Source organism: Tasmannia lanceolata, unplaced genomic scaffold (genome assembly GCF_043159265.1).
Source record: "Tasmannia lanceolata isolate RefF3 unplaced genomic scaffold, GAP_Taslan_0.1 ptg000013l, whole genome shotgun sequence".
Lineage (NCBI taxonomy): Eukaryota > Viridiplantae > Streptophyta > Magnoliopsida > Canellales > Winteraceae > Tasmannia > Tasmannia lanceolata.
Window position 1 is genome coordinate 8737890 of NW_027518690.1, and position 26530 is coordinate 8764419.

General features: G+C 39.1%; 2 protein-coding genes and 1 non-coding gene across 3 annotated transcripts; 1 reads left to right on the forward strand and 2 right to left on the reverse strand.

Moving 5' to 3' along the window:
• Nucleotides 1-461: 461 nt before the first annotated feature.
• Nucleotides 462-8116, forward strand: LOC143889704 (uncharacterized). Its single transcript, XM_077394005.1, has 6 exons — nt 462-919; nt 1437-1602; nt 1990-2166; nt 2252-2335; nt 7125-7206; nt 7290-8116. The coding sequence occupies exons 1-6, from the start codon at nt 570-572 to the stop codon at nt 7847-7849; spliced, it is 1419 nt and encodes a 472-aa protein (XP_077250120.1). The 5' UTR covers nt 462-569; the 3' UTR covers nt 7850-8116.
• A 251-nt stretch (nt 8117-8367) lies between these two features.
• Nucleotides 8368-8448, reverse strand: TRNAL-CAG (transfer RNA leucine (anticodon CAG)). The gene has a single exon. It is a non-coding gene; the product is annotated as a tRNA-Leu (tRNA).
• Nucleotides 8449-8759: 311 nt separating this feature from the next.
• LOC143889705 (E3 ubiquitin-protein ligase IPI1-like) lies at nt 8760-24830 on the reverse strand. The gene is made up of 6 exons (XM_077394006.1): nt 24336-24830; nt 20613-20776; nt 15213-15268; nt 10428-10453; nt 9930-10329; nt 8760-9608 (listed from the first exon to the last, which is right to left on the reverse strand). The coding sequence occupies exons 1-6, from the start codon at nt 24490-24492 to the stop codon at nt 9077-9079; spliced, it is 1335 nt and encodes a 444-aa protein (XP_077250121.1). The 5' UTR covers nt 24493-24830; the 3' UTR covers nt 8760-9076.
• Nucleotides 24831-26530: the final 1700 nt, after the last annotated feature.

The following is a 26530-nucleotide window of genomic DNA, read 5'->3' on the forward strand; positions in this document are numbered from 1 at the left end:
CCCGAAGTGGATCCGTTGACACCCCTACATCCTATGGAGTGTGCCGTACTGTACATTTTGAAAAATATGAGTTTGTAAGGCCAGCCAACATATAATTTCTCGTCAAAAGCGTATTAAAGAAGAAAATAGAACCGGGTTTCTGCAAATATCAAAATATGGTTGTGTCGATAACATTTCCCAAACTAGAAATATAATTTTCCTTGTATAAAAAATGGAAAGTAAAGATGATTTTGAACAACGAATGGGACCCATACCAAAAACCCTCCCACTAGCCTTGGTGGTTGCTGCTCTCATATGCAAAATGCCTTCTGCGATGGACCCTAGCAAATCCCAGTAAAAATATTTGTACATGATATAGGCAGATACACCTAAGATGGGTGGCATGCCCAATCACCGCTTGGCTAATTCTCATCCACCAAAAGACAAGCAAAGGGGAATAAGAATAAAAGAGGGTAAAAAGGAGGTAAAACAGCAAAGAAAAGAATACTGCGAAAAATCTTCTCCTCATGTGTCTACTCTTTTCTTGAACTCTACGCTTTCTCAGTTTTTCCAAAGTTGTGGAATTTCCCATGGATTTCATCCCTGATCTCGCCTGGAAAATTGCTTCATCCGATACAATTTCCGGTATCGTGATCGGAGCCGTTCCTTTATGGATCGCTGCCTTTGTAGGTCTACTGATCGGATGGTCATGGAGGCCTCGATGGGCAGCAGCCCTCGTGTTATTGGCCGCCAAGAACCAATCTCGGATCGTGTGGACAGTTCCTCCTGGTCTCGGTGTGAGGCGCGTCTGGCTCGCCTTCTTAACTGCTCTCTCTGCTTTCTCCCTCTTTTATAGAATCATCAGAAGTTGGAAATCTTCTTCCAAGTCTCTCGATAGATCCACACCGCCCGATCCTCCTTCTCCCCCTACCGCACGGAGGTAATGGGAGATTTTTAATAGTTTGAGTCAATAGCGCTCTGATACCAAGTGAAACAACCAATACGGCACTCTTACTTTTAGGCATTATAAATGCACAACACAACTATTACTTGCGGCCAATGGGGGCGCTCCTTTAACCCCAATTCTACAAGGGCGCCCTTCAGTTTAGAATACTTCAGTGTAGAAACTCACATCATTTATTTATTTACGGATTTTTGTAATGTTAGAATATGTGAGATCTCACTGTTGGATTGTCGTGGTGGTAGATAAAGCAAATTGGGTAGATGAGGCAACCTAGATAGATTAAGCAACCAGATTAGATTACAAATCATGTTGGATCAGGATATTCTATACTCACCTCTTTCTACAGTTATCACTTGTTACTGTGTTTATCCCTTTTGAGTGTTTTATATATAAACACACACTCATTAGGACTGATTGTAATGCAGTCAAGATTAGTGGAATTCTTAAATTTCATGTGATTTTGATCCTTTTTTTAGCGTGTTCTTTTCTCCAGTTCAACTTCATCTGATGACGAAGATGAGAGACCAGGAGTGACCGAGGCAGATTTGAATACGCTAATTTCTTACATCGATGAGACAGATGGTGGTCCCCCATGGCAGTTGATGATGAATCTATCCACCACTGAACTAGCTTACCAAGCTTGGCGTCGTGATCCAGAGGTAGCAAAACTCCTACCCAATTGGTTTTAGGAAAAAAAGAATCCAATCGTGATATGATATTAAAAGATGTCTTCATTTAGGAAAAAAATATTGTGTTAAAAGCGAAAAACGACAATTTGCCCATTGGAAGAGTGGATTAAGGCACTTATGTATGTAGTTATAAATTGGGGTTATCCATGTAGTTTTCATAAACCATAGGGTTGTTGGGTATATAATATAACCCATGTATGTTCTAATATAAGCCCAATAGGTAATGGAAGGGTCAACAATGTAAACTTCATTAATAGCAATTTTATGTTTCAATGCTTGAAAATTCACTAATAGGGAATGATTTTGAGTTCTACATATTTATGCTTGACCTAGTCAATTTCTATCCTTGTAAATCAGTTTGGCCCTACAGAGTATCGTACGAGGACAGTAATTGAGAATGTAGCACCTGAGTTGATGAGAGACTTCTATTGGGATGATGAATTCCGAACAACATGGGATGACAGGCTTGTCTACTTCAGGACTTTAGAGGAATCTCCTCGCACGGGAACCATGATTGTTCGTTGGATTAGGAAGGTACTCAGGAGGAAGTTCTGTTTCTCAAGGTACTTTGGGTCCCTAATTGTTTAATGTCTAATAGTCATTTATATTCATTTTGCAGTTTCCATTTTTCTGTAATGATCGGGAGTATATCATAATCCGCCGCATTTGGGAATCAGGGTCCACATACTACTGCATAACCAAGGTACGACCTTGTGCTCCATGCATTTTGTTTAGAGAACTAATATGAGAAATTTTTTAAGAAGTGTGTTATAATAAACATTGGTATTTAAGTAGTAGACCTGACATTTGTTGGTTTCTAAAGCTTCACAAGTTTAGCAGGATTTACCTGTGATTTTTGGCTACCATTTTCCTTATTCTTCGAATATGGTGGGACAATGTATAAGCTGTAAAACTTGGACATATGAGACTTTGTTTTTCTGATCACTACATGATAAGAGTTGTATGCCTATCTCGCTCTTGACCATCTTGGTCATTGGGCTCTTGCCTCTTTGCTTTAATAAAATTTGTCATTCAAAAAAATAATAATAATAATAATTGTATGCCTAAATGATACTAAAATGTGAACAGAACTTAAAAAACAGAAATATTAAGGGCAATTTCTGCCTACTGATATAAATTTGTAATTTTATTTCATTCTGTTTCAATAAAGTTATCCTTTCAAAAAGATCTTAAAAAATAGAAGTTGGTTACCTAGAAACAATATCCTTTCAAACACTACTCCGCATCAGTGAACCTGCCTCTTAGTTGTAGTATCTACCAGCATGGATAATGTTACCTATATTTTCGCTGGTAGGTCCAATTCGTTTTCCACCACATTTGCTAGGCGCCACTAATTATCCTCAAGTTATCTCATCCATCCATTCAATCATGTTGGGAGTCTCCCTCAATGATGGTTGGACCCTCTAAGATTGCAGGAACACCTTAGTTCCTTGCAATAAGGCTCATGCTTTTGCCTCATTGGGATAATTTCCCCCTATGAAGTTAGAATATACCACTTTTACTTTCTAGGTCTCTTATGATGTCCCTGATACCTGCTAGTTTAAGATTGCCTATGCTTGAGCCATGAGTGTAGTTTTAACATGCTTACAGGTGTAGCTCTCCTGGGCATGACCTTGGCTCATTGGCATGCCTCACATTGCTCTACAAGTAATAGTAATATGTTTTGCACCAGTCCGCTGCATCCACCCCTCAAAAGTCTTCACCACTACTGCCTAACTCACTACTCCTGTCCATTGAAAAGCCTCAAAATATCACACTCGTTTACCACATGTCCCTTGTAGAAAATCATAAGGACCCAACAATCATGCGTAAGTAGCTTAGCTTCTATCATCATCACGTTTATGCACTACCCTATTGAGCAGATTAGTCACCTACTTTCAGACATGGACCTTCAGGCATTATCTCCCCCATTTTAATATAGTTTTTTTTCTTTACCTCTCAGAAAAAAAATCAGCCCCCAAAACTATTCTCTAGGTTATATTGGCTGGTCTTGTGAAAATTTGCCTTTTGCATACCAAATGATGGGGAGACCATATTTATAGAGGCCTTTTGCTTAAATCAGAATTCAGAATGAGAGGCAAAAAAGAGGTATAAGGGCCTCCCATTACAATCAACGAAAGGTACATTGGATTGAATCTATACATTGTGTTCTCTCTATTCGTTCCCGAAGTGGATCTTCCCACCAAATGCAGGGCACACTATATTTATAAAGTGGTTTGAACGTCTGATTATCAATGGTGCATGTGAGATGGACCCAACGAATTCCCCTATTGAAGTAAAGAGAGAGACTTCCAAGAGATGTTTTACAGTTTTAGCTTTCGGGCAGTCTTTGCCTTCTTGTAATTTCCCTTTTCCTTTAATATATGTTTTCCCTTTTCAAAAAAATAGAGAAAAAGTCATGGATCTTGAACATCCAGTAAGTTTTTGTTAAATGTTTATTGTTCTGTTATCTTTCAAAGTCTCCTGAGCCTGATGATCATGGAATAAGTGCATTTGAAGGGATTGGATGAGTCCACATTTGAGCAACCCCCTCCTCTCCTCTTTGCAAGCCTTAACTGGTAGGGGTCCCGCCAACCCCCAACTCACCTACCAAGGAAACAAAATACATACAACCAAGCTTGTAGAAAATAAGGGCATCATCCACACATTAGAAGTGGGAGATCTGAAGGTTGGATGAGTTCACATTGAAGCCCTCCAATTATCCGCGCTGCAAGCGTGCAAGCCTTAGCAATCATTAGCCAAGCGCTTCTGCCACCAAAGTGAATTGGAGAGGGGATAGAGGGTCCTCTTGACGAAGTCCATGGGAACTATCAAAGAAGCCCTTTGACAACCTGTTAAGAAGCACATAGAACCAAGCTAAGGTGATGGACTGAGTAAATCTCCCTCATCCACTGGCTACCAAAAGCCCTTGTAGCACATAAAGTAATCAAGTCAGTCTCATTTTACTTGGTCATGTTCTTTCTACATATCAATCTTGCAAAGAATCCCTTGTTTCCCTCGCTTCATTTGGAACCAATGCACTCATAAGCAATCAAAGCCCATCTAGAATCTGGCGGTTGGCGACAAAGGCACTTTGGTACTTAGAGATGAGTTAATCAAGGAGCTTTCTTAGACTAGATGGAAGTACCTTAGCAATAAACTTTTAGATACTCCCTAAAAGGCTGATCTAGTGAATTAATAGAGTTGACGTCATTCTTCTTCGCAATCAACATGATAAAGGAGGCACCAACACTCGTGTCAAAACCCATCCCATCGTAGAAAGCGTTAAGAATGACATGCCCTCAGCACGGATGAAGTCCCAACACTCATGGAAGAAGGCTTAATACAGAAACCATCAGGATCATAGCCGGTCACCATTTATAGCTCAAACTGCACCTTCAACTTCCTTCACAAAAAATGAAACCTCAATATCTTTACGATAGCCTCGTCGATCGATTCAAAAGTGCAGCCCATGAACAGAATGCCGGTAATCATCATCCGCAGAATAGAGGTCTCGATAGAGGTCAACAATCACCAAAGATACAGTGGCAGGCTCCTCACATCTCTTCCCACATACCATCAACGAAAGAAGCCTATCGCCACTTCTCCTTGCTTTGGCAATGTTGTGGAAGAATAGGAAAGCCCTGACTCCATCTTCAAGTCCAAGGCCATTAATGAAGAAACCAGAACAAGTCAATTAAGTCAAGAAATGCGACCACGTCTAGTGAGAGAAGGGACACTGGATTGAAAGATTTGCAGAAAGCCACCTTTCCCACTAATGCATGCAACTGTCCAATAAGTTGATACTTATCTGAGTATGTCCTTGGTAGAAGATCATGTCTGTGTGAGACTACCATGCAAATTCTACACTTACACAGTAACACAGGATGCAGATTATCCCAAGAAGGTTTCCAACTCACTCTAGTAGCACAAAGTTAGACTACCCATGTTCAAATTTCTTGCTGCTCTCACTCGGGAGATTTTGCAAGGATCTTATCACAGAAGAAATTTTAGTTGGTTTCAACCCTAGAGAACTTTCTATGTCAAATTGCTCCTACCATACCGTGAGATAAGTCTTGGTTGCCTCTAGTTGACTAGCAGAAACAGATTGTGTGTGTGTGTGTGTGTGTGTGTGTGTGTGTGAGAGAGAGAGAGAGAGAGAGAGAGAGAGAGAGAGAGAGAGGCACGAGGACTTCCCAGGAGGTCACCCATCCTTGTACTGCTCTCGCCCGAGCATTTTAGTATTAGTATGTGTTTCGGTCATGACGGAAATAGAAACATGCCGGTTTCAAATGTAAATTTTGGTGAAAATCCTATAAGTCACAGAAACATATGGAAACACATACAGATGTTGGACATTTAAGTTCGAACTTCACAGGAAGTGCTAGGGACCATCGCAGAAGGCATTTCGCGGCTGGGCTGTTGGTTGTGAGAGCAGCCACACAGGCTCACTTTTCAGCAGATTGTCTTATTCATTTAATTCATCTGAGGTGCTGCTCTCACATGCAACAGCCCAGCCACGGAATGCCTTCTGTGATGGTCCCTAGCAAATCCCAGATATAATTATGTAACACATGTAGGTATAGTATTCCAAGGACACTTAGGGGCCATTTGGATATGCATATTTTAGAATCCAGGTTTTAGTTTGAAAACAGTGTAAAAGAGGGTTCATGATCAAGCTGCTGTATGCTGTCCTGACAGCATTTATTGGATTTTAAGTAAGAAATCCTGGTTTTAGTTTGAAAACAGTGTAAAAGAGGTTCATGATCAAGCTGCTGTATGCTGTCCGGGCAGTGTTTCTTGGATTTTAAGTAAGAAATCCAGGTTTTAGAAATCTCTCCCCCATCCTGAGTTTTCTAAAACCTGGAAACAAGACGATCTCCTTGTCTCTGGCTCGACGGAAAGAAGGGCAAGAAATCTGAAAACGACAGGTCTCCTTCTTCTCTCATCTTCCATCCAGGATTTTGAGGAAATCCAAGACTCTAAAATCCGCATATCCAAACGGCCCCTTAGTGGTTTCGGTATGCTTTTCGGTGCGGATGGAAATGAAAATATTTACGGTCATTTCATGTCAGTTTCAGTGAAAATTTAAAGCCCATACTGAGGAATGCGAAGTGCAGATGCAATACACCCACAAGCACTTGGTTTTGCACATTGAAACCTCCATTGGGGCTATAAAAGAAAAGGCAAACCTGTTTGGTTCTGATTTTATGGTTTCATTGCACAAACTGGGTTTTATTGTGGCAAAACGCCTGTGTCTGGGGTATGTTGTGCGCATCTTCACTTAATGTCCTCTTTTATAGTCATAAAGTTCCAGTTCTCTGAACTTTTTTATATGGTAATCATGCATTTCCATAGAAACTGAGCATCATCTTTAACCTACTTGAGAATTAACATTAATGGTCAATTTTTTATCAAGTGTCCATTTAATTGGAAATATGCTTTCCCATTTGTTACTTGTGTTGTTCAATGATTGGGTTTTTGTGTCACAGGACACACCATATCCAGCTTTACCAAGACACAGAAAGCCAAGGCGGGTGGACCTCTACTATTCTAGTTGGCGTATAAAGGCAGGTACAAACAAGTCTACAACATTCTACTCTTGTTTTTTTGTCAATTCCCAAAAGTTAGTTTCTCACATGTTGCAAACATGCCAGTGGAATCAAGGAATGGAGGATCTCTAACAGCTTCTGAGGTGCTCCTCTTTCATCATGAAGAAATGGGGATTCCAAAAGAGATTGCGAAGATCGGCATTCAGAGGGGAATGTGGGGCCTAGTCGAGAAAATGAGATCGGGAGTGCAGGCCTATCAGATGGCACGATCAAGTGGAGGACCTCCTTCACGATATGCTATCATGGCACATATCACTACTAAGATTCCTTCCTCTAGATTGCCATTGCCCGAAATAGAAGCCAATGATGTAGAGGAGAGAGTCGAGGAGATAGAAGCCAATGATGTAGAGGAGAGAGTCGAGGAGACTGAAACTCATCAGAAATCGAAACAGGGGAGTAACCCAGTGAAGTGGTTGATAGTGGGTGGAGTCTTGATTGTGTGCGGGCTCAACGGAGGAGCGATTGGTAAGGGAATAGTATTTGGGATTGTTAGGGGAATTGAGGGAGTTCTCAATAAGAAGAACCGAGACGTGTGTTCGTCTCGGTCGCCAGAAGCCAGAAGCCAGAAGCCAGAAGCCAGAGCAGTGAAAAGTAGTAGAAAGTAAGCTATTTCATAAGCACAAGTCCCAGCAAATTGCGAGAGATTCGGAAGAAGGGGCAGCACCCCAATTACAAGATCCATGCAAAAATATAGGTTTTGCTCTTGCTATCTGTAACTTGCTACTTGTATTCTGATTCACCAAGTCTCCCATTTAAGGGGTCTTTTACAAATACAGTGTGGGCATGTGGATTTTAGAATACCAGTCGATTGTACTGAATGGTTCCCATCATCCAATGATAAAAGCAACTATGTAAATGACTAATCCAACAAAGCTCATAAAACTAACTGTGTATATAGCCTCCTTTGCTCATTGGAGCTGCTCATGTTATAGATCGTTAGATTATCCTTCCAATTTGTTACAGCGATCAAAATACTAATGTCGGAACATGTAGATTTAGGCAACAGTTAATCCTGACCATCCATTTTTTGGGTCCCACACATGGGTCCATGCATTTATAGTAGAGAGTAGAGACCATTGAGCTTGGTCTAGCCAAAAAAAAGAAAAGAAAAATTCATCTTGTGTGTCAAGAATGGGATTCGAACCCATGCCCTTTCGGACCAGTACCTGAAACTGGCGCCTTAGACCAACTCGGCCATCTTGACTTGTGTTAGGATTTGCAAAAGTTTTATACTACTTACAAAGATTTGGAATTGGAATGAAACACATCCATGAAGGCCTTCTTGAGTTAGGGTTGTAAAAACTCCAAAACCCACCCACCTACAAAACTTTGTAGATAAATAAAACAATGAGGGCTCAGAACCATGACATGAAATTTACTTAAAATTGCATCCTTTTTGCGCCAGGAAATGAGACATTATATGAGTTCAAACCCACGGCACGGGCTTGTCTGAAGATCCATGTTTCTAACGCTTCAGATTTCATCTCATTTCCCTGAAACCAATAAGAAAAGATGTCCTTCAAAGTCCCAAGTTTTTCCCATACATAGGGCTCACATGATCATTTAAGAATATAAATAGAAAGAAAACCAAGAGCAGAGTGCTATGATGGATTCATATAGCCCACCCAGTTCTGAGCTCTGTAAGAGCATTAATATCATCCCCACACAAAGTCCAGAAAAGCCAAATCTCATACAAGATATAACTGCAAAGACATAGTTCTCATGTCCAACAAGCAGTTCTTCAGCATTATGAGAGAATGTACAAAACTAAGGAGGGATTCCAACATATCACCAAATGGATCATCATGCCACAAGAGAAACAACCTCTTCTTTCACATGAAAGGCGACATCCTCGGGTTAGGGAGACGTTGATAGGTGTTATCTGGCCGGCCTTGTCCGACCCTGTCGGGAATGACCCTTTGAGTGAAATAGCTCCGGTTCATGGAATCTGCACTTCCTGGTTGGGGATTCTGGTTGGGATGGACAGGAGGACTCCACCACTGTGATTCGCCTTCGATGGGAATCCACCACGGCATAGGAGCAAATCCTTCTCTAGCCCATCCATAGAACTGATCAAAATGCCTGCCGATGCTTTCTCCGTCTTGCTGATTCCGATTTACAGACCCAGAGACAGAGAAGCCATAGAACCCACTATTTTCGATGGAAGAATTGGTTCCTGCAGAAGAAATAAGAGTCAATCCCCTTGGCCTTGTTCTCCTGATTGGAGCAAAGGGGGTGTTCCGGATAGAGGAAGATGATGCAGACTGTTGATAGATACGAGCACCATGGCCATGTCCCCGAGCATCTCCCATAATGGGTGGCACAACTGAGGTTACCAGGTTGCTTCCTGCTCGTGCAACGGACCTGGGAAGATTGAGGAAAGCAATTTTCACATCAACCAACGAACAAGGGTGTGGTTGAAAGGTAACTGGATCTTTAAACATGGTTTAAAATTTCAGTTTCGGACCATAATAGCCGAAAGCGAAATTTTGGCCGAAATTTGGTAAAAAAGAAAAAAAAATCATTATTGTGAGGTAATTTCAGAAAAAAATAGTAAAAAAATTGCATCTTCCCGAAATTTCGGATTTTGGCCGAAATTTCAGATTTATAAGATTTTGATGTTGGTCCCAACCGAAATTTAAAACCATGTCTTTAAAGGAGAAGTTTCAACACCATGACACTTACCCGTGAACAAAAGGAAGGGGGTGAACAAATGATCCTACCCTCTGTTGGCCACTTGGGTCACTCCTAGATAGTCTTGAAGCCAATTGAGATGCGGGTTGTTCTGTATTGTTTAAGGTACTACCAGATACTGGAAAAGGATGAGAAGCCTGCTGCCAGTTGTGATGTCTTGGGTCGGTCACAGAGAAACTATGGGAGTTCATGACGTCGCCAGCTGATGGTCCACCTAACCCAGTTGGATGCCGATTAAATGAAGCCGTATCTGGAATGGTGTCAGTAGCATTTGAAGGCGTGGGATGTATAGCATGAGAAAATCCGTGGAGCATAAGGTATGGGCATACGTGTGTACTAATTGATGCATTTGAAAGGTCCCCAAATGCAGCACTTCCTAGAAGATCATGATCTTCAATTGAAAGGTTAAAAAAGAAAAAAGTCATTAGACAACTCTATGATGGAAAGAAAACAGCTTGCTACTGACTAGAAATCGAATAGAGTGCTTACATGCATTTGAATGGACTTCTCCTTCCCTGCAAGTGGAAAATTCTCATTGTCAGTAGCCTCTAAAAGCAAAAAACTTAAAAAATAGAAGCAAAACATACGAGCGCTGGAGCCATATACCATTTAAAATTCTAAATGTACAGACAAAATGAATTTTAATGCTATGATAATAGGAATCAACTGATATCATTTACCAAAGCAGTTATAAATGGTAAATTAAATTCAAATCCTGCAATTTTTCCATGAGGAACTATTAACAGCTCAACATGAATCCTATTTTATAAGATCAGTGTCATTACTCATTCAAAAATGAATGACATGGTTTATAATAGTTACTGGTTTAAGGTTAGCTTGGTTTAAAGTAAGTTCAATCTTACAGGTCGTGAACAGTGAGTGAATAGTGAAATGGGCCCTCTTTTATTCAAGAGTCACTTAAACTCTATGATTCATAAGGAAATAAAAGACATAACTCTATTAACTTGTCAATAGAAGAAATAAAAGACATAAAAGAAACTGGTCCATATCACACACTTAAATAAACTTTTAAACAAAACACCACCTTATTGAAATAAGGTGTGGGCCCAAATTTGGTGGCTGAGGCCCCAAAGAGATTTTCTTTGGAATGACAGCGAGGAGAAGAGTCACTATGATCTGATCGATTGATCAAAAGTTTGTAGATCGCAGGAAGGTGGTTTGGGTATTCATTGACTCGTAGGTAAATAGTAATTTACTTAGCAAATGGATTTGGAGTTCACGAGGAGTGGGAGAGCTAGTGGACGAAGGTTAGCAAAAGAGAATGAATAGTACTTTGCTTGCCTAGTAACTGGCCATTAAGTTCTGTTGACATTTCTTCGAATAGGAGCTTGAAAAGTTCGGTTTTTTTTACACCATGGAGAGCTCCTTTGTCAGGTCGCAGGGGTGGACAAGCGGGTGTGGAGGCAGGATCCCATCGCGGTTTTTACATTGGGCTCCTTTTATCTGAGAATTGCTTTGCGAGATGGAGCGCCCTTAGGCTAGGTTGCGTAAGATCCAAGCGCGCACCCCAACCCCCAACACCATCACACCCTCATATCCTATCCCTATTCTATCCCTTTACCAGTGTGCCTGTTTAGATAAGATTCTCACAGTTGATCATCTTATCCATTGCAGATAGATTATCAACTATTACTCTTCGTGTGTTTCAGACGAGGAGTCAATGGATCGCTTGCTTATTCATTGTGTTGTGCTTATCAGAGGTGATTTTAAATTTCCATCGAAACCAACGCAAAATAACTGAAGAAGTGTTTCCATTTCCATCCTCACCAAACGCATGCTGAAAATAACTGTAGTGTTTCCATTTTCAACTATTACTCTTCGTGTGTTTCAGACGAGGAGTCAATGGATCGCTTGATTATTCATTGTGTTGTGCTTATCAGGGGAGATTTTAAATTTCCATCGAAACCAACACAAAATAACTGAAGAAGTGTTCCATTTCCATCCTCACCAAACGCATGCTGAAACTTAAATGCGTACCAAAACCAAAGTAGTAAGTGTATTAGTGGTATATTATATCAGTATGTTTTACATAATTATATTTATATGAATTGTATGTGAATGTGGCGAATGTATTATGTATAAATATTTATCTGAATAACATGTGAAATGTGGTGTCTATTGAATTATCAGACATGTGCGACAGTGCAAGTCATTAGGTGTACGATGTTTTTAACTCATTGTGGATGGTTGTCTTGCTTATATGATGGTTTCTAAGTGTGTATTTGTGCTTATTCTAGCATTTCCTGAAGTTCATCTTCAAATTCTATCATTTGCAAATGTTTCCATATGTTTTTGTGACTTTACAAGATTTTCACAGAAATTTCCAACCAAAACAAAACATTTCCGTTTCCGTGATGACCGAAGCATAAATTTAAAACCTTGTTCTCAGTTTGGAGCTTTATCCGTGGGTTGTTTGTGGTTTTTATCGAGCATTCCCGCGCTCGCTTGATGGGGTGATTGATAATTCGATTCATGGGCCTTGTACATCCCATCGGCCATAGGAAGGAACCTATGGTTAGTTTCATTAGTGGCCACTCCTTGGGCCCTTTTGAAGGAGAGGAACAATAGGATTTTTCAAGGTGTGTCAAGAGTCAAGACCCCCGAAAGTGACTTTTGTGTCGATTCTCGATTTGATCATTGTTTGGGCAGTTGCACCCAAGGATTTTGAGGGCATTAAGATGGCCAACCTTAGGCGCTCCTGGGATTGTCATAGTGATCTACATGTGCCATTCAAGCTCGACCAAGATCACACCTTTAACTTGGCAGAGTTTTTGGCCCTCCATGGCGGAGTTCGAGTTTGGGGCAGCTGAGAGATTGAGTTGTTGATCATTGAGGGAGACTCTAAGAAAGTCCTTCAACAGTTGCACCATCATGATAGGGTGCCTTGGAGATTCTTAGATCTGAAAGATGAGGTGGATTGCTTCACCGGGCATGAGGACGCATTCCACCATGTGTGGCGTTTTGCCAGTATCCAAGTGGATGAGCTGGCGAAAGAGGGTGTCTGGGTACCTCTTTAGGTGTTCTCTTCTTGGATAAATGATATGCCACTATTAAAAAATTACTATATGGTTATTTGCTATGAGCTAATTCCAATATTTAAATCTCAGGTAAAGAAACATTAGGCGGAACTAGATTTTTCCAAAATAAAAGTAGACCCAGGTAGCATAGAAACAGTGATTACAACTTGAACTCTGATCCTAAAATGAAGAAAAGGCTAGACCCTAAGAGCACGAAAAGTCGAAGTAATACAATGAGTCCATAGCTCATTTTTCAAAAAGACATTTCTGGCCTTTCAGGTTGGATCTGTAAATGCTGCTTTATGACTATTTCTTATATGCGGATACTACCCTGCTTCATTAACCCTCACGTTTTTATGAAATGAAGTGAAGAATCAGCTAGCAACTATTTTATCAGGGCAACACAATTTTTGCATGTACAAATCACGCATAAAGCAATGGGTAGAAAGACCCCCTATTATGCATAATTACCTTAAACAGAATAAGCATACAATAGTTCACTCTCTCCCTCGAACTCAAACAAATGAGAGGTCAAGTAGCGAGAAATTTATCACCAAGAATTCATGCCGACCACGAGTTTGAGACTTGATGAACAAATGTGCAATCTTAAGGCCTCGAGATGTTCTATATCTCCATGAGTCTAGGAGCATTTGCTCAGTCTTATCTGGTCTACATACCAAAATTGATAACATTCAAGATGTTGCAGGATTTTTTTTTAATGAATTCAGGATTAGATACGAAAGATCCTTCTTTGGCTCTCTTCAGCCCTATGACTTTATTCTTAGGAGGTCCTCCTCCAGTACCAATTTTTTATACTATATACCTGAGGACATGTTCGCAACAAAATTCATGCATAAATGAAAATTTTTTATACAGTAGAATTGAGGACATGTTCGCAACATGTGACTCTCCCGAAATTGATATAAGGCCACCATCCATACATTTAATGAGGTGGGTCCATGCAGACAAAATTTCATCAAATTTCATGAACTATAAATGGTAGGCTGGTAGCATAAATATAGGCCCCATTACTAAGATTGTCTAATACATCATCTGGATATCCGATTAAAACCATCTAATCATCACACAAAACTAACAGAAGTTCTTTTATGGGTCATGATTATGCTTTTAACGGGGACACGCTTGTACACATACATATAAAATTGTTGATTATCAATCATAGTTTGCAACAAGATCAATGTGTAATCATTTTCAAAATTAATAAACCATAGAATTAAGCAACTAAAAGTGTAAAATAAAAATCAGGTACTCATTGCAATGTAATCATCAATCTAATATGGTTCTCTTCAGTTTCCAATATGCAACGGGAAAGAGACACCAACAGGATACAATAAATACAATATTGGAATTAGAGTTTGTTCAGGGTTTAGGTTTGAGAAGTGAGGTGAGATGAGGGGGGAGGGGGTAGCAAAAAATATTAATTAAAGAATTGTTAATTGATAAAATAAGAGTTCTATAAAAAAGAGTTGTATTAAAAAAGGTAAACACAGTATTTAATAATATAACAGTATCTCAAACTAAATATGTCGAGACACCCACATTAAGTCTGACACCTCTAGCAGAATGTTTACAAGTGTCCAAATGAGTGTCAATATGTGTGGACATGTATGCAAGAGTCGATACATGTTGACATGTGTATCAACAATAAATTCAAAGTGTCTGCTAAATCATAGATACGAAATAACTCCATGGAGAGAAATGGAGCAGGAGGAGATCCCTATACCCAGTGGAAGGGAGGCTAAGGGTGAAGCAATGCTCAACCAATGCATGGGAGAAGCTTATATCAATTGCCAACCACTTTGCAAAGTTGTGGAGATAATAAAATTGATTAAGATCCTCCAGGTTCAATATGTCATTGCCTCAAAATGAGTGTGGATAGATTTGGACATTGAAATTTCATGTAAATATAATGTTATGTGCTCATAAAGTAACACTAGTAATCATAGTAAACACCCAACCTGAATAACCCTAATTTCATCAGGCAGAAGAAACCTCATCAAACAAAAAATAAAAGTACTCTAAATGTTATAGTTGCATGAGAAAAAACATACCTGAACCAAAGATGACAACTCTTTTATTAAAAAAAGAAAAGAAAAAAGGAACTAAATAAATCATACTCAAGGCATCGGGTAGCAACCTGTTTGATATATAATTTTCAAGAGTAAGATATACAGCTCAGTTTAAGGCTAATATAGAAAGTAGCCATGGAGCTTACTCAAACAGTGAAGATAGAAATCCACCACGAAAAGGGCACCACTGAAGTCCAAATGGCTGCAAAAGATTATTAATCACAATAGCCCACAATCAACCCACTTGAAAAAGAATGCAGCATGTTGAAGCTAGACAAACAACAGCTTCAAGAATAAGAGATATTTAGTTTAAAATGTACTAGCATAGACGCCACAGGTCATAGTTAAATACTTAGATATTACCAACAGCAAGATAGCAAAATCAGCCTTACAACATCTCCAAGACACAATATTACTTTTGCTTGATATAGGTAACAAGTTATCGATATGAACAACACATAAAATCATATTTTTGCAAGATCACATTATGAGAAAAGAAAGTGAAAGCAAGCCTTGCCAGTTGTGCTGTTTTAGTTCAACTACTATAAAGTCATGTTTATGTATAATTTGAACCTAGAGCTAATTCACGTATACAGCAAGAGTTAAATTGTGCTGTTTTAGTTCAACTACTACAAACTTATGTATAGTTTGAACTATAATTTGAACATAGAGCTAATTAACGTATGCAGCAAGAGTTAAACTTCAGCCACTACCTTTCTTATGAGAACTGCTCGACTTCTTACTCGACAGTGCGGCTAAACCAATATGATTTGAAATGCTTCTAATCACATCTTTCTAAGAAATAAAAAACGAAGGACATGTAATTTTTTGTTAAAGAACTGATTGATTTGACTGCCTACTTGAAGTAGACTGAAGCATGAATCTTGTTTTTTTTTCAATGATAAAGAGCAATTTTTAGAAGAGAAATAAGAAGTAAAAGCTCATCGACCAAGATGTAAACAAGCAAAAAAGAAAACAGAAACAAAAAAGGACAAATCTAAGTCTCCTCTACACTAAGGAAGATCACAGAGGAGATGATAGCAGGCCTGACATACCAAATCTAAGTATCCTCCACAATAAGGGAGACCACAAAGGAGATGATATCAGGTCTGTCGACCTCCTCTATAGCCAACGAGTCAGCGTCCACGTTGGCAGACCGGCAGGTATGCTGGAAACTCACAGCTTTCCCTTCCAACTGATCAATAATCTCTTCAAATAGTAACCAAAACACCACAGAAATCCATCTTTTGATTCGAAACATTTCATAATGATGCTGGATTCGCCTTCAACAACCAATGGGAATATTTTTGGAAATGAAGCAAGAAGCCTGTTCCAATTACTGGATGCAGGTTACATTCATTTATGAACACCCATGGCCCACTTCTACCAATCAAAATCCACTAGGGTTCAAATAGAAATTACAAGTAATGTTCTAGAAAAGAATGATGGTTTTTCAGTTGTACATAGTCCGATGAAAACCAACAAGGTCACGTGATCTTTTGCCAACAAAAAGTCTCCCTGACTGTGATATCTATGGTTTTCCAATTGTAAACAGCCCAATGAAAATTAGCATGATCACATGACCTTTCACCAACAAAAAGTCTCCCTGATTGTGAGATCTAACACATGTTCTATCCATAAGTTTTCCAAGAATATGATTTAAATCTATAAAGGAAATCCAGATGAACCACCCAAAAAAAATCACTATTTATACGGTAAAACTAAGACTTTGGAAAGCATCCACAGCCAAAGATGAAACATCTACGATCATTGTGCAAATGAATAAAAAATGCAAGTTAAAGATAGAACTCATAATCGCCATTACCATTTCTTGGATTAAGGTGAAACCCTGTCTTAAGTTTGTATCGGCCTTTGACCTGTGGAATGGGTGGAGGGAGTGGAGTGGGTGGAGGGAGGTCTGCAATAGCTCAGAATCTAGGACTGTGATTGTGCAATCATGGGATCCCCTGGCAATGGGCTACTTGAAGCTCAACTTTGACGGATCTAGCTTGGGAAACCCAGGTTTGGCAGGGATTGGCAATGTACTTAGAGATGATTTGCGTGCGGTTAGATGTGCGTATCCAGGCCCCTTGGGAATTGCCGACTCGAATGAAGCGGAGGTTCATGCGGTGCTTCAAGGTTTAAGATTGGCGACAAATGAAAATTTGGATAAGTTGGTGGTGGAAGGGGATTCCCTCAATGTGATTAGGTGGTTGAAGGGGCTGCAAGTCTGCCCTTCACGGTTTGCTCCTTTCTTAGATGAAATTCACGACATTGTGGATTCCGCGTCGATATGCTTTAGCCATGTTAGAAGGTCTGCCAATGGGGAAGCGGATAATCTAGCCAGACGAGGTGTTGAGGTGGAGGCTTTGGAGCTATATGATTTCCTTCCTCCTTGATCCCTCGATATGCTTTAGCCATGTTACAAGGTCTGCCAATGAGGAAGCGGATAATCTAGCTAGACGAGGTGATGAGCTGGAGGCTTTGGGGCTATAAGATTTCCTTCATCCTTGGACCCTCTTTTTTGTTTTCTCTTACTCATTTGCTCTTGTAGTTCTTGCTCTTGATCACTTCTTTGTATCATTGATTTGGACCATGTCTGTCTTTCCATTAACGAAATTTTTTGTCATTAAAAAAAAAGATAGAACTCATAATCAAAAGCCAGGAAGGCCCTGAATATATCCCAAATGTGAAATCTAATTTGACTAAACCTGAAACATAAGACTTCAATGAAGTATGATGAGTAACACCGAGATATCTGAAGAAATCTACAAGAAGCCAACGCTAAAATAGACTAAACCCATCAACATGAACGAGGTGCAATTCCTTGCAAGTTTTCTATTTCCCTCTTCGCATTGTTCTCATTCTCACATTGTCCTCTATGATGCACTCTCTTTCTCTCCCTTCCCTCTCTCTCTCTTCGCTCCCTATATTGGTAATGACACCCCCTACTTATCGTTCTACTCTCCGAGTATATGCTGCACAACCAAACACTACTTACACTATTCTCCGAGATAATTCCAGAATGATTCTCTCTCTCTCTCTCTCTCTCTCTCTCTCTCTCTCTCTCTCTATATATATATATATATATATATATATATATATATATATATATATATACATACACTAGTAAAAAACCCCGTGCAATGCACCGGCCGACAAAGAACTGTACGGACCACGTCATAGGTTAATCCAAACCGTCCATGTGATGGAACACGACATAAATAGGTTGTGCCCCAAAAATCATTTCCATAGGCTGATCCTATCCCTCCATTCTATAGAGGTTTCCATAATTCCTCTTAAATCGGATGGTTAAGATCACCATATAGATTTTTTATTAAAAAACCATAAAGGAGGGGGGTAAGATTGAAATTATGTGGCTTTAGTGGGTGCCTTTGTTAAAAAGCAAAAAGGAGGGGGTAGGATTGAAAATATGTGGGTTGAATGGGTGCATTTGTTAAAAAAAGTCAAAAAAAGTGATGTGTAATTCTCATAGAATTTTCAAAAAAATTAAAAAATTCTCTTCTTTTCTCTTCTGCTATAATATATATATATATATATATATATATATATATATATATATATATAGAGAGAGAGAGAGAGAGAGAGAGAGAGAATAGAGTTCCTAAGGTGTCACCTCATATAGCTTATATGAGGTGGCGCTCACAAAACATAAGGGGCCCACATTTTTGGGGTGATCCAAACCACTCATTTGAAAGGCCCTTAGATGGATATGATGCCTACAAAAAATCAGGTCCATAGGATCATCCTAACCCTTCCATTTATGGAGGTTAAAAATGGGCAGATTTATGGAGGTTTATACCCATCCATTTCAACCTCCACAAATGGCTGGGTTAGGATGATCCTATGAAGTTAATTTTTTGGGCACACCCTATCTATGTGAGGGCCTATCCAATGAATGCTTTGGATCATCCAAAAAAAGTGGGCCCCTTATGTTTTTAAGCGCCACCTCATATAAGCTATATGAGGTGACACCTTAGGAACTCTATTCTCATATATATATATATATATATATATATATATATATATATATAATGACAACCCCTTCTTATCCTCCTACTCTCTAAGTATATGCCGCGCAACCAAACACTACTTACACTATTCTCCGAGGTAATTCCAGGCAAATCAAAATGCATGTCTCCTCCCTTTTGACTTCTTATTCCAGTACTCTCCGAGCCACCACCATGCAACCAAACATAGGTACAGAGTTTAGACGTTTCCAAGCTTTCTTCAAGAAGAAGACCTTTCCTATCCCAGGGAAATCCTTTTCGTAAATCTGACAACTGAGTCTCCTTCCAAAATTAGTGTCATATTACATTCCAGTACTCATCACTTGGATTATTATGCGTGATACTGGATGGGGCAGATAATTACATGCCAATATTCATTAACAAGGATGCTCAAGTTTGACAAGTCAAATAAGGTCAAATAAATTATGTGCTTGTAATCACAGAACATATAATAGATGTATGCATTATATTATAGTAAATGCTATGCACTACACACGATTTGATATCCAAACGTACACACATCATATACAACATAACACAATGTAGATAACGTATCTACTCCCTAGGCTTAAAATACAGTGGGGGCACATTGTTTGGGTGATCCAACGCATTCATTTGATGGGCCCTCACATCGATAGGGTGTGCCCAAAAAATCAGCTCCATAGGATCATCCCAACCCTTCAAACTGTGGAGGCAAAAAATGGACAGATTTGTGAAGGTTTATAACCGTCCATTTTTACCTCTACAAATCGAAGGGTTGGGATGATCATATGGAGCTGATTTTTTGGGCACACCCTATCTATGTGAGGGCCCATCAAATGAATGGTTTACATCACCCAAACAATGAAGCCCCTAATCTATTTTAAGCCTAGGCCCATCAAATTAATGTTTTGGATTATCCAAATAATGTGGGCACACTGTGTTTTTTGGTCGGCGGACTAGAGAAGCTTCTCTAGTCGGCCGACTAGAAAAACTTTCAAGCATCAATTAGGACACATAACTGCTCATGTCATTTTCACATATAAACCCTGATGTATCCATGTATTTTTCATGTCACATAATCCGTACATATGCCTGTCAAAGTAAAATTGTTTTCCTCACCATGAGGAGTGTCGAGGATTGGGTAACCAAACCATGCCCTTCTCGCCAGTAGCCAGTTAAAACTTATGTTACATAAAAGATCAAATCACTACTCAGCTATAACATATCATTCTGGTAATATATTTTTAGATGCTTCAGCTTCTGAAAATGGCTTCTGTTGCAAACATATGTACTGCATACTATACAACCGTTAACAAGACACATACAATGACCTGTTACAATGGAATGATATAAACAAACATAGCTAGATCTAAGAGAAAACCAAGACTTACTCAAATACAAACAGCCATCTAATTGCTAGCATTATGAGAATGAAAGAAAGGCAATACTATCATTGGAAGAATGCATGCTTTCCCGAAGATGACAAATATATCCTACATCTTGATGGCAAACTAGCTTTAGGTAACAGTTTACCAGCTCAGGATAACTCAGATCATATTCTTCATTGACCAATTCATCCACATTAAATTCGGTAAAAGAGCGGCATTCATTTGCAAAAAGCCACTGCCCTTTTTCAACTTTCCGACAATTTGGGCATTGCATGGCTCCCTTTGCATTAAAAGCAGAACCAATACAATCTGAAAAAGGAACAAGAAAATGATGAGATATACTTAAAGAGGTAACCGAGATGTCAAAAAAACAATAAATGTATGGAATTATGCAAGAAATTAAAGAAAAAGGAAAAACTCGATGCAGATAGTATTTATTTCTGCAAAGCCAAAATGTTTAAACCATCAAAGGCCTAAAAGTTTAAAATCTATAGGGAAGGAATCATTCATTAATCAACCCTTATCTATTAGTTTTATAAAGTGAAAAATAACATTTTATTGAATGGATAAGAGAAAGAAAAGACCAAACAAGTAAACAGGTACACATCATGTGCATAATACAACATCTTTCCTTATGAATATGTGAAATTCAACTGCCACTATAAGAATGAAGCTGTATCTCCTTCTGAAGTTTGGTGGATGATTGACTCGCTGTGCTCACTGTTTAAAAACTCCTCTCAGCCGAGTCGATTCCCATCTAACTCAGCTTTGTTCTCGTCCTAGGCTGAGTTTGCCCTACCAAGTCAACCAAAACTCCTTTAACCCACCCAAGTTTATGAAAAATTAACCGCATCAATCATTGAATCACTCAACTTGACTCCCTTTCACCTTGACCAAGTTCTCGTCTGAATCCGAGCTTTGGAACACTGGTTGTTCCATTTCCATCTCCTGGCATTCAGGGAAGCAACACCATAGAGGGAGACAAATCCTTTTTAGATCATCAACCCAAATTAGACAAACTATCCTCCAAGGTTTTAAATTTCAGTTTCGGTTTCAGTCGCCACAAAAACGGAGATGTTTCAGTTTTGGCTGGAAATTTCACTGGAAATCCTGTAAATCACAAAAAACGTATGGGAACATATGCAAATGCTAGAATTGTAAGATGAAACTTCATGAAATGCTAGAATAAGCAGAAAGACATGCTTCAAAACCGTCACATAAGTAAGACAGCCATCCATAATAGTTTAATAACATCGAACATCTAGTGACATGCCCTGTCGTGCATGTCTCATAATTCAATACATGCCACATTTCACATGTGATTCATATAAATATTTATGTATAATACATACATCGCATTTCGCATGCAATTCATATAAACAAAAAATTTTCGGAAGATTGCAAATTCATCAAGACAGAAAAAGGAAGACCGAGATGGTCCACCGGAGAGTACAACAAGAATCAATAATGAAAAGAAGATACGGTAAAGAAAAGAGGACAGAATCGGGGAGGGGGGGGGGGGGGGGGAATCTAACATCTCTAAACCCAATGTCCCAACACCTTCCCTAGCAAAGCCTGTCTACCACACTGTTAGCGGATCTTTGAACATGTTGGAAAATAATAGACGACACATGCACCCAGTCTATAATCTCGTCACAGAAGTGGGCAAATCTCAACGAAGGGAATACCGATCCGCAAAGCCACCCAATGACAGTCTTGAAATTTCCTTCCACGATGACCTTATCCAAACATTTTATACCCTGATAGATGGCTCTTACCTCCGCCTCACTCGCATCGGAGAAACTGATAGGACCTGATGCCACTAGAACCCTGAGAACACCACCTATAATTCCAGGACCGGGATTACCCAAGCTGGAGCCGTCAAAGTTAAGCTTTAGTAACCTGCTCTGAGGAGCCTCCCATTCTTGAACGATCTGAGGGCGCCTTTCCATATTGAAACAAACCTCCTTCCAACCCTCCCAAAGATCGAAAGCAAAGACAAACCGAAAGGCGAGGAGGACTCCGCCCAGGCAATGGTCAATGCAATCACCTTGATAAATAATAAGTGCGGAGATTTAGCATTGCCATCGGATCTCTAGAGTTCCTTTTCTTTCCAAAGAACCCACAGGGAGGCTAACAAAAATATGTTCCAAAGCAACTTCCCTTTTTTCTTTCAAGGAACGACCTCCCAACTCACCAGAAGATCAAAGAGGTTTGATGGGAATACCCAAGCAATTCCAAACCTGGAAAGGATACTGCTCTATATGTTCTCGTTAAGGTGCTATAAAAGGTGTTCTCTTTAAGGTATTATAAAAGGTAATTTGACAAGTATTCCAATCAAAATCCTTATAAAAGGGGAAATGATATATGCGCCGCTTTTCATCACTTGGGACACCCAACTGCAGTGTACGTGGCAATCAAATCCATTGAATCCTGGGAAAGCCGAGACAAACCGAAAGGCGAGGAGGACTCCGCCCAGGCAATGGTCAATGCAATCACCATGATAAATAATAAGTGCGGAGATTTAGCATTGCCATCGGATCAAAGACTCTAGAGTTCCTTTTCTTTCCAAAGAACCCACAGGGAGGCTAACAAGCAAATGTTCCAAAGCAACTTCCCTTTTTTTCTTTCAAGGAACAACCTCCCAACTCACCAGAAGATCAGAGAGGTTTGATGGGAATACCCAAGCAATTCCAAACCTAGAAAGGATACTGCTCCATATCTCCCTAACTACCTTACAATGAATAAAAGTATGGTCAATCGATTCCCCAGCATCTAAGCATAGTGAACAATGATCCACAAGCCACATCCTTCGTTTTCGAAGGAAATCAATCGTTTGGATTTGGCCGCGGCAGGCAGCCCAGCCAAAAATAGTAAAATACGAACTCTTGGAGGAGCTTGGATCCTCCACACTTTAGCTGCAATGGAAGGCACAGGTCATACTGATATAGTATACCACTAATGCACTACGATTTTGGTTTCGAAATTCGTTTCAGTTTCAGTATCGATTCGATGGGGAATAGGAAAAGTTCAGTCATCTCCAATGGCTTAAGCTTTTGGAGTAATTGGTAGTTTCACATAGTATCCGAGCAAAGGTCCTCAGTTCAAAACACCTTGATATTAAAAATCAGCATACAATGGCCAACCCAAAAGGAGGGGCCACATGTAGGCCAACCCTAAAAAGAGGGGCCACAGGTGAGGGGGAGTGTTAAAGTATAAAAGATTAAATATCGCCATCTCCAACGGCTTAAGCTTTTGGAGCAATTGGTAGTTTCAAAGAAAGAATAGATTCTTACACGTAAATCATCAATTACCAATATAGAAAAGCACATTACGGATGCAAAATACGTTCAGGTCATATGGATCAATGCAATGACAGTGATAGCAGAAAGCATTAGACCTTGTGTGGATCACAAGAAAAACACTTCTGATGGGAAAAAAAAATTCTTAAATAATTTTTCATTTTCTATAATTAATTTAGAGGAATATTATCATAAATGGAAAGTTCCGTTAGGTAAAATTGAATAGGGTTGGTTCAAGTTATATGTTTTTTTTTTTTCGTGTGTTAAAAAAGGAGAAAATTTTAGTAATAAACATCGCCTATTAGGGAAGGCAAAAATTCCCTCCAGATGACAGAAATAATACAATGAGAAGCAACTCATACATAAAAAGGGCAAAAAAAAAAAACAAAGAAGGAGATCAGAAGGGGAACATGCCGATAAATACAGAAGCATCTGAAAAAGGTTATAAAAAGAGTAAAAATCAAATCTTTACAAGAAAATCGTAGCCACAACAAGAGGAGAGAGCATTAAAAAATCAAATCTTTACAAGAACACCATTTTTTTTTTCAGATCGGAATAGGGCTCACCTAAATGAAATTCGTGCCCGCATTGAAGCTTAGCAATTGATCTCTCTCCTCGATCCACAACGCAATCCAAGCAAATCGAACAATAAACGGGAGATCTACCACAGAACAAATCTCCTTTCCGATCTTCTACAGAGAAATTCGACTTTTCAAAATCCATAGCTCCCAAAACCTAAAAAACCACTCGTTCATAAATTATCAAAGCATCGAAAAGCTCAAATTTTTCCTCCGTCTAGAGATTCCGAAATGAAATCTTTCATGAAAGGCGAGAGATTTTGGGATTTAAAAATCAGAGATTGTTGAATTTTCGGACATGAGAGATCGGATTTAGGGCGAGGGAAAATAGAAACCAGTAAGATTGGGAGCGAGAGAGAGAGAGAGAGAGAGAGACAAGAGACAAATGAAATGGGGATTTATTTTTTTTTCCAGCTCAGATGTTAGAAGAGAGAATTTATTTTGCCTTTGGATTTGGTCTTTGGGCGCTGATAAATTCGCACCGACTGTAGGATGATTCGCTCCGCTGTTGCACGCGTTGAAGTCTGCCACAATTCACGTTACAAGTGGTGCGAATCAACCTAAAGTGGGTGCGAATTTATCATGTCCCTCTTTTTTACAAACTAACGGAAGTGCTTCGACGGTAGGCTAACCCGTTTTGGGGTGCGGTTGGGACGCTTTAATTATACGTCTGACGGAGCTCTAACGACTCCGTTAAGTAGGTACACGAATACAGCTCAAAAGAGAGGGACGGGGCAAAGAGGCCAATTTGTGCCTCATTAAATGGACCTGGGCCTAAATTTGTAGGCTTTGTCAGTTAAAATGTTTCTCGATTCAAAATCGATTCTCAAAATATGTTGGGGATACGGTTTTAAATTTTGGTGGGGACCGAAACCGAAATTTGCCGAAATTCGAAATTTCGGCCTTTACCAAATTTCAGTCCGAAATTTTGAGAAACTGTCGTTTTTTATTAAAAAAAAAATATTGCTACAAAACTTCGGCCGAAATTTTGGAATTTCGGTTTGCAATTTTGAACTAAAGTACCAAATTTCGGTGGGTCCGAAATTGGTACCGAAACCGAAATTTAAAACCTTGGTTGGGGAGCGAAATTTCGGATTTCCGGGGGGGGGGCGAAATTGGTACCGAAACCGAAATTTAAAACCTTGGTTGGGGAGAAAGAAGGTGGAAAAAAGTTGGATCATGATAGCGATGAGTAGTGACAAGAATTGAGATAAGATATATAATAATTAATTAATTAATTAATAGGAGTTGATATGGATATATTGGATTAAATATGAGAGTTTCTTCTAAGCTATAGCACCTTCTGAGCGAAATGATTAAATAATAATATTTTAAATACACATTAATTTAATAGAATATATATTGAATTATGAAAAGTAATTATGTTTATTATACTTTTTTTGCATGGTAATTATATTTATTATATTAGGAGTCGATATTTATCAATAATAATGAATCTATTTTTTCGCTAGGTAAAGTTGGGGTTTGGCAGGGTTTTACCGGTTTATTAGATAAAGAGAAAGATGGCATGAAATAATAATGAATATTACCAATAAATATTGCACACAATAAACGGCAATACTTGCGGTCATCGTTATTTTAGTACCAACATTCTCAAATCATATTTTAGGCCATTATATAATGAATATATAGGAGAAGTAAATTTATACCGAAAAAGACAAGGATTATTAATAAAAATTATATGACAAAAAATTGACATTTACTTCAGTCTCTCTCTTCTTCTTTTTTTGAAAGGTAACTGATTTCATTAAAAAGAGAAAGACCGATAAAAATATATGACATTTCTCCGTAAAATAAAATAAAAAAATTTACACGAAAAAGGGTGTAAATTTCATTTTTACATTGAAAGAAACACCCTATCAATTTTGGGCATGGCATAAAATTTGTTTTGTGTCCATTTTACGTCAAAAGAAATGTACCCTTTGGGAACTATTTAGTGGGTCCTGACATAGATAGAGTGTGCCCAAAAAATCAGCTCCATCGGATCATCCTAACCCTTCAATCTATGGACGAACCTTCAACTGAGGGGGCCTACCTTAAACAAATTGAAACTATTTGTCGCGTTTTAAACTACAGGGTGGAAGTGGATGTGTTAGAAACTAGAGGGGGTGTAAATGTAATTTTCCCTTTTCTTTTTTGAATGGGATGCTGCCATCAGTTAT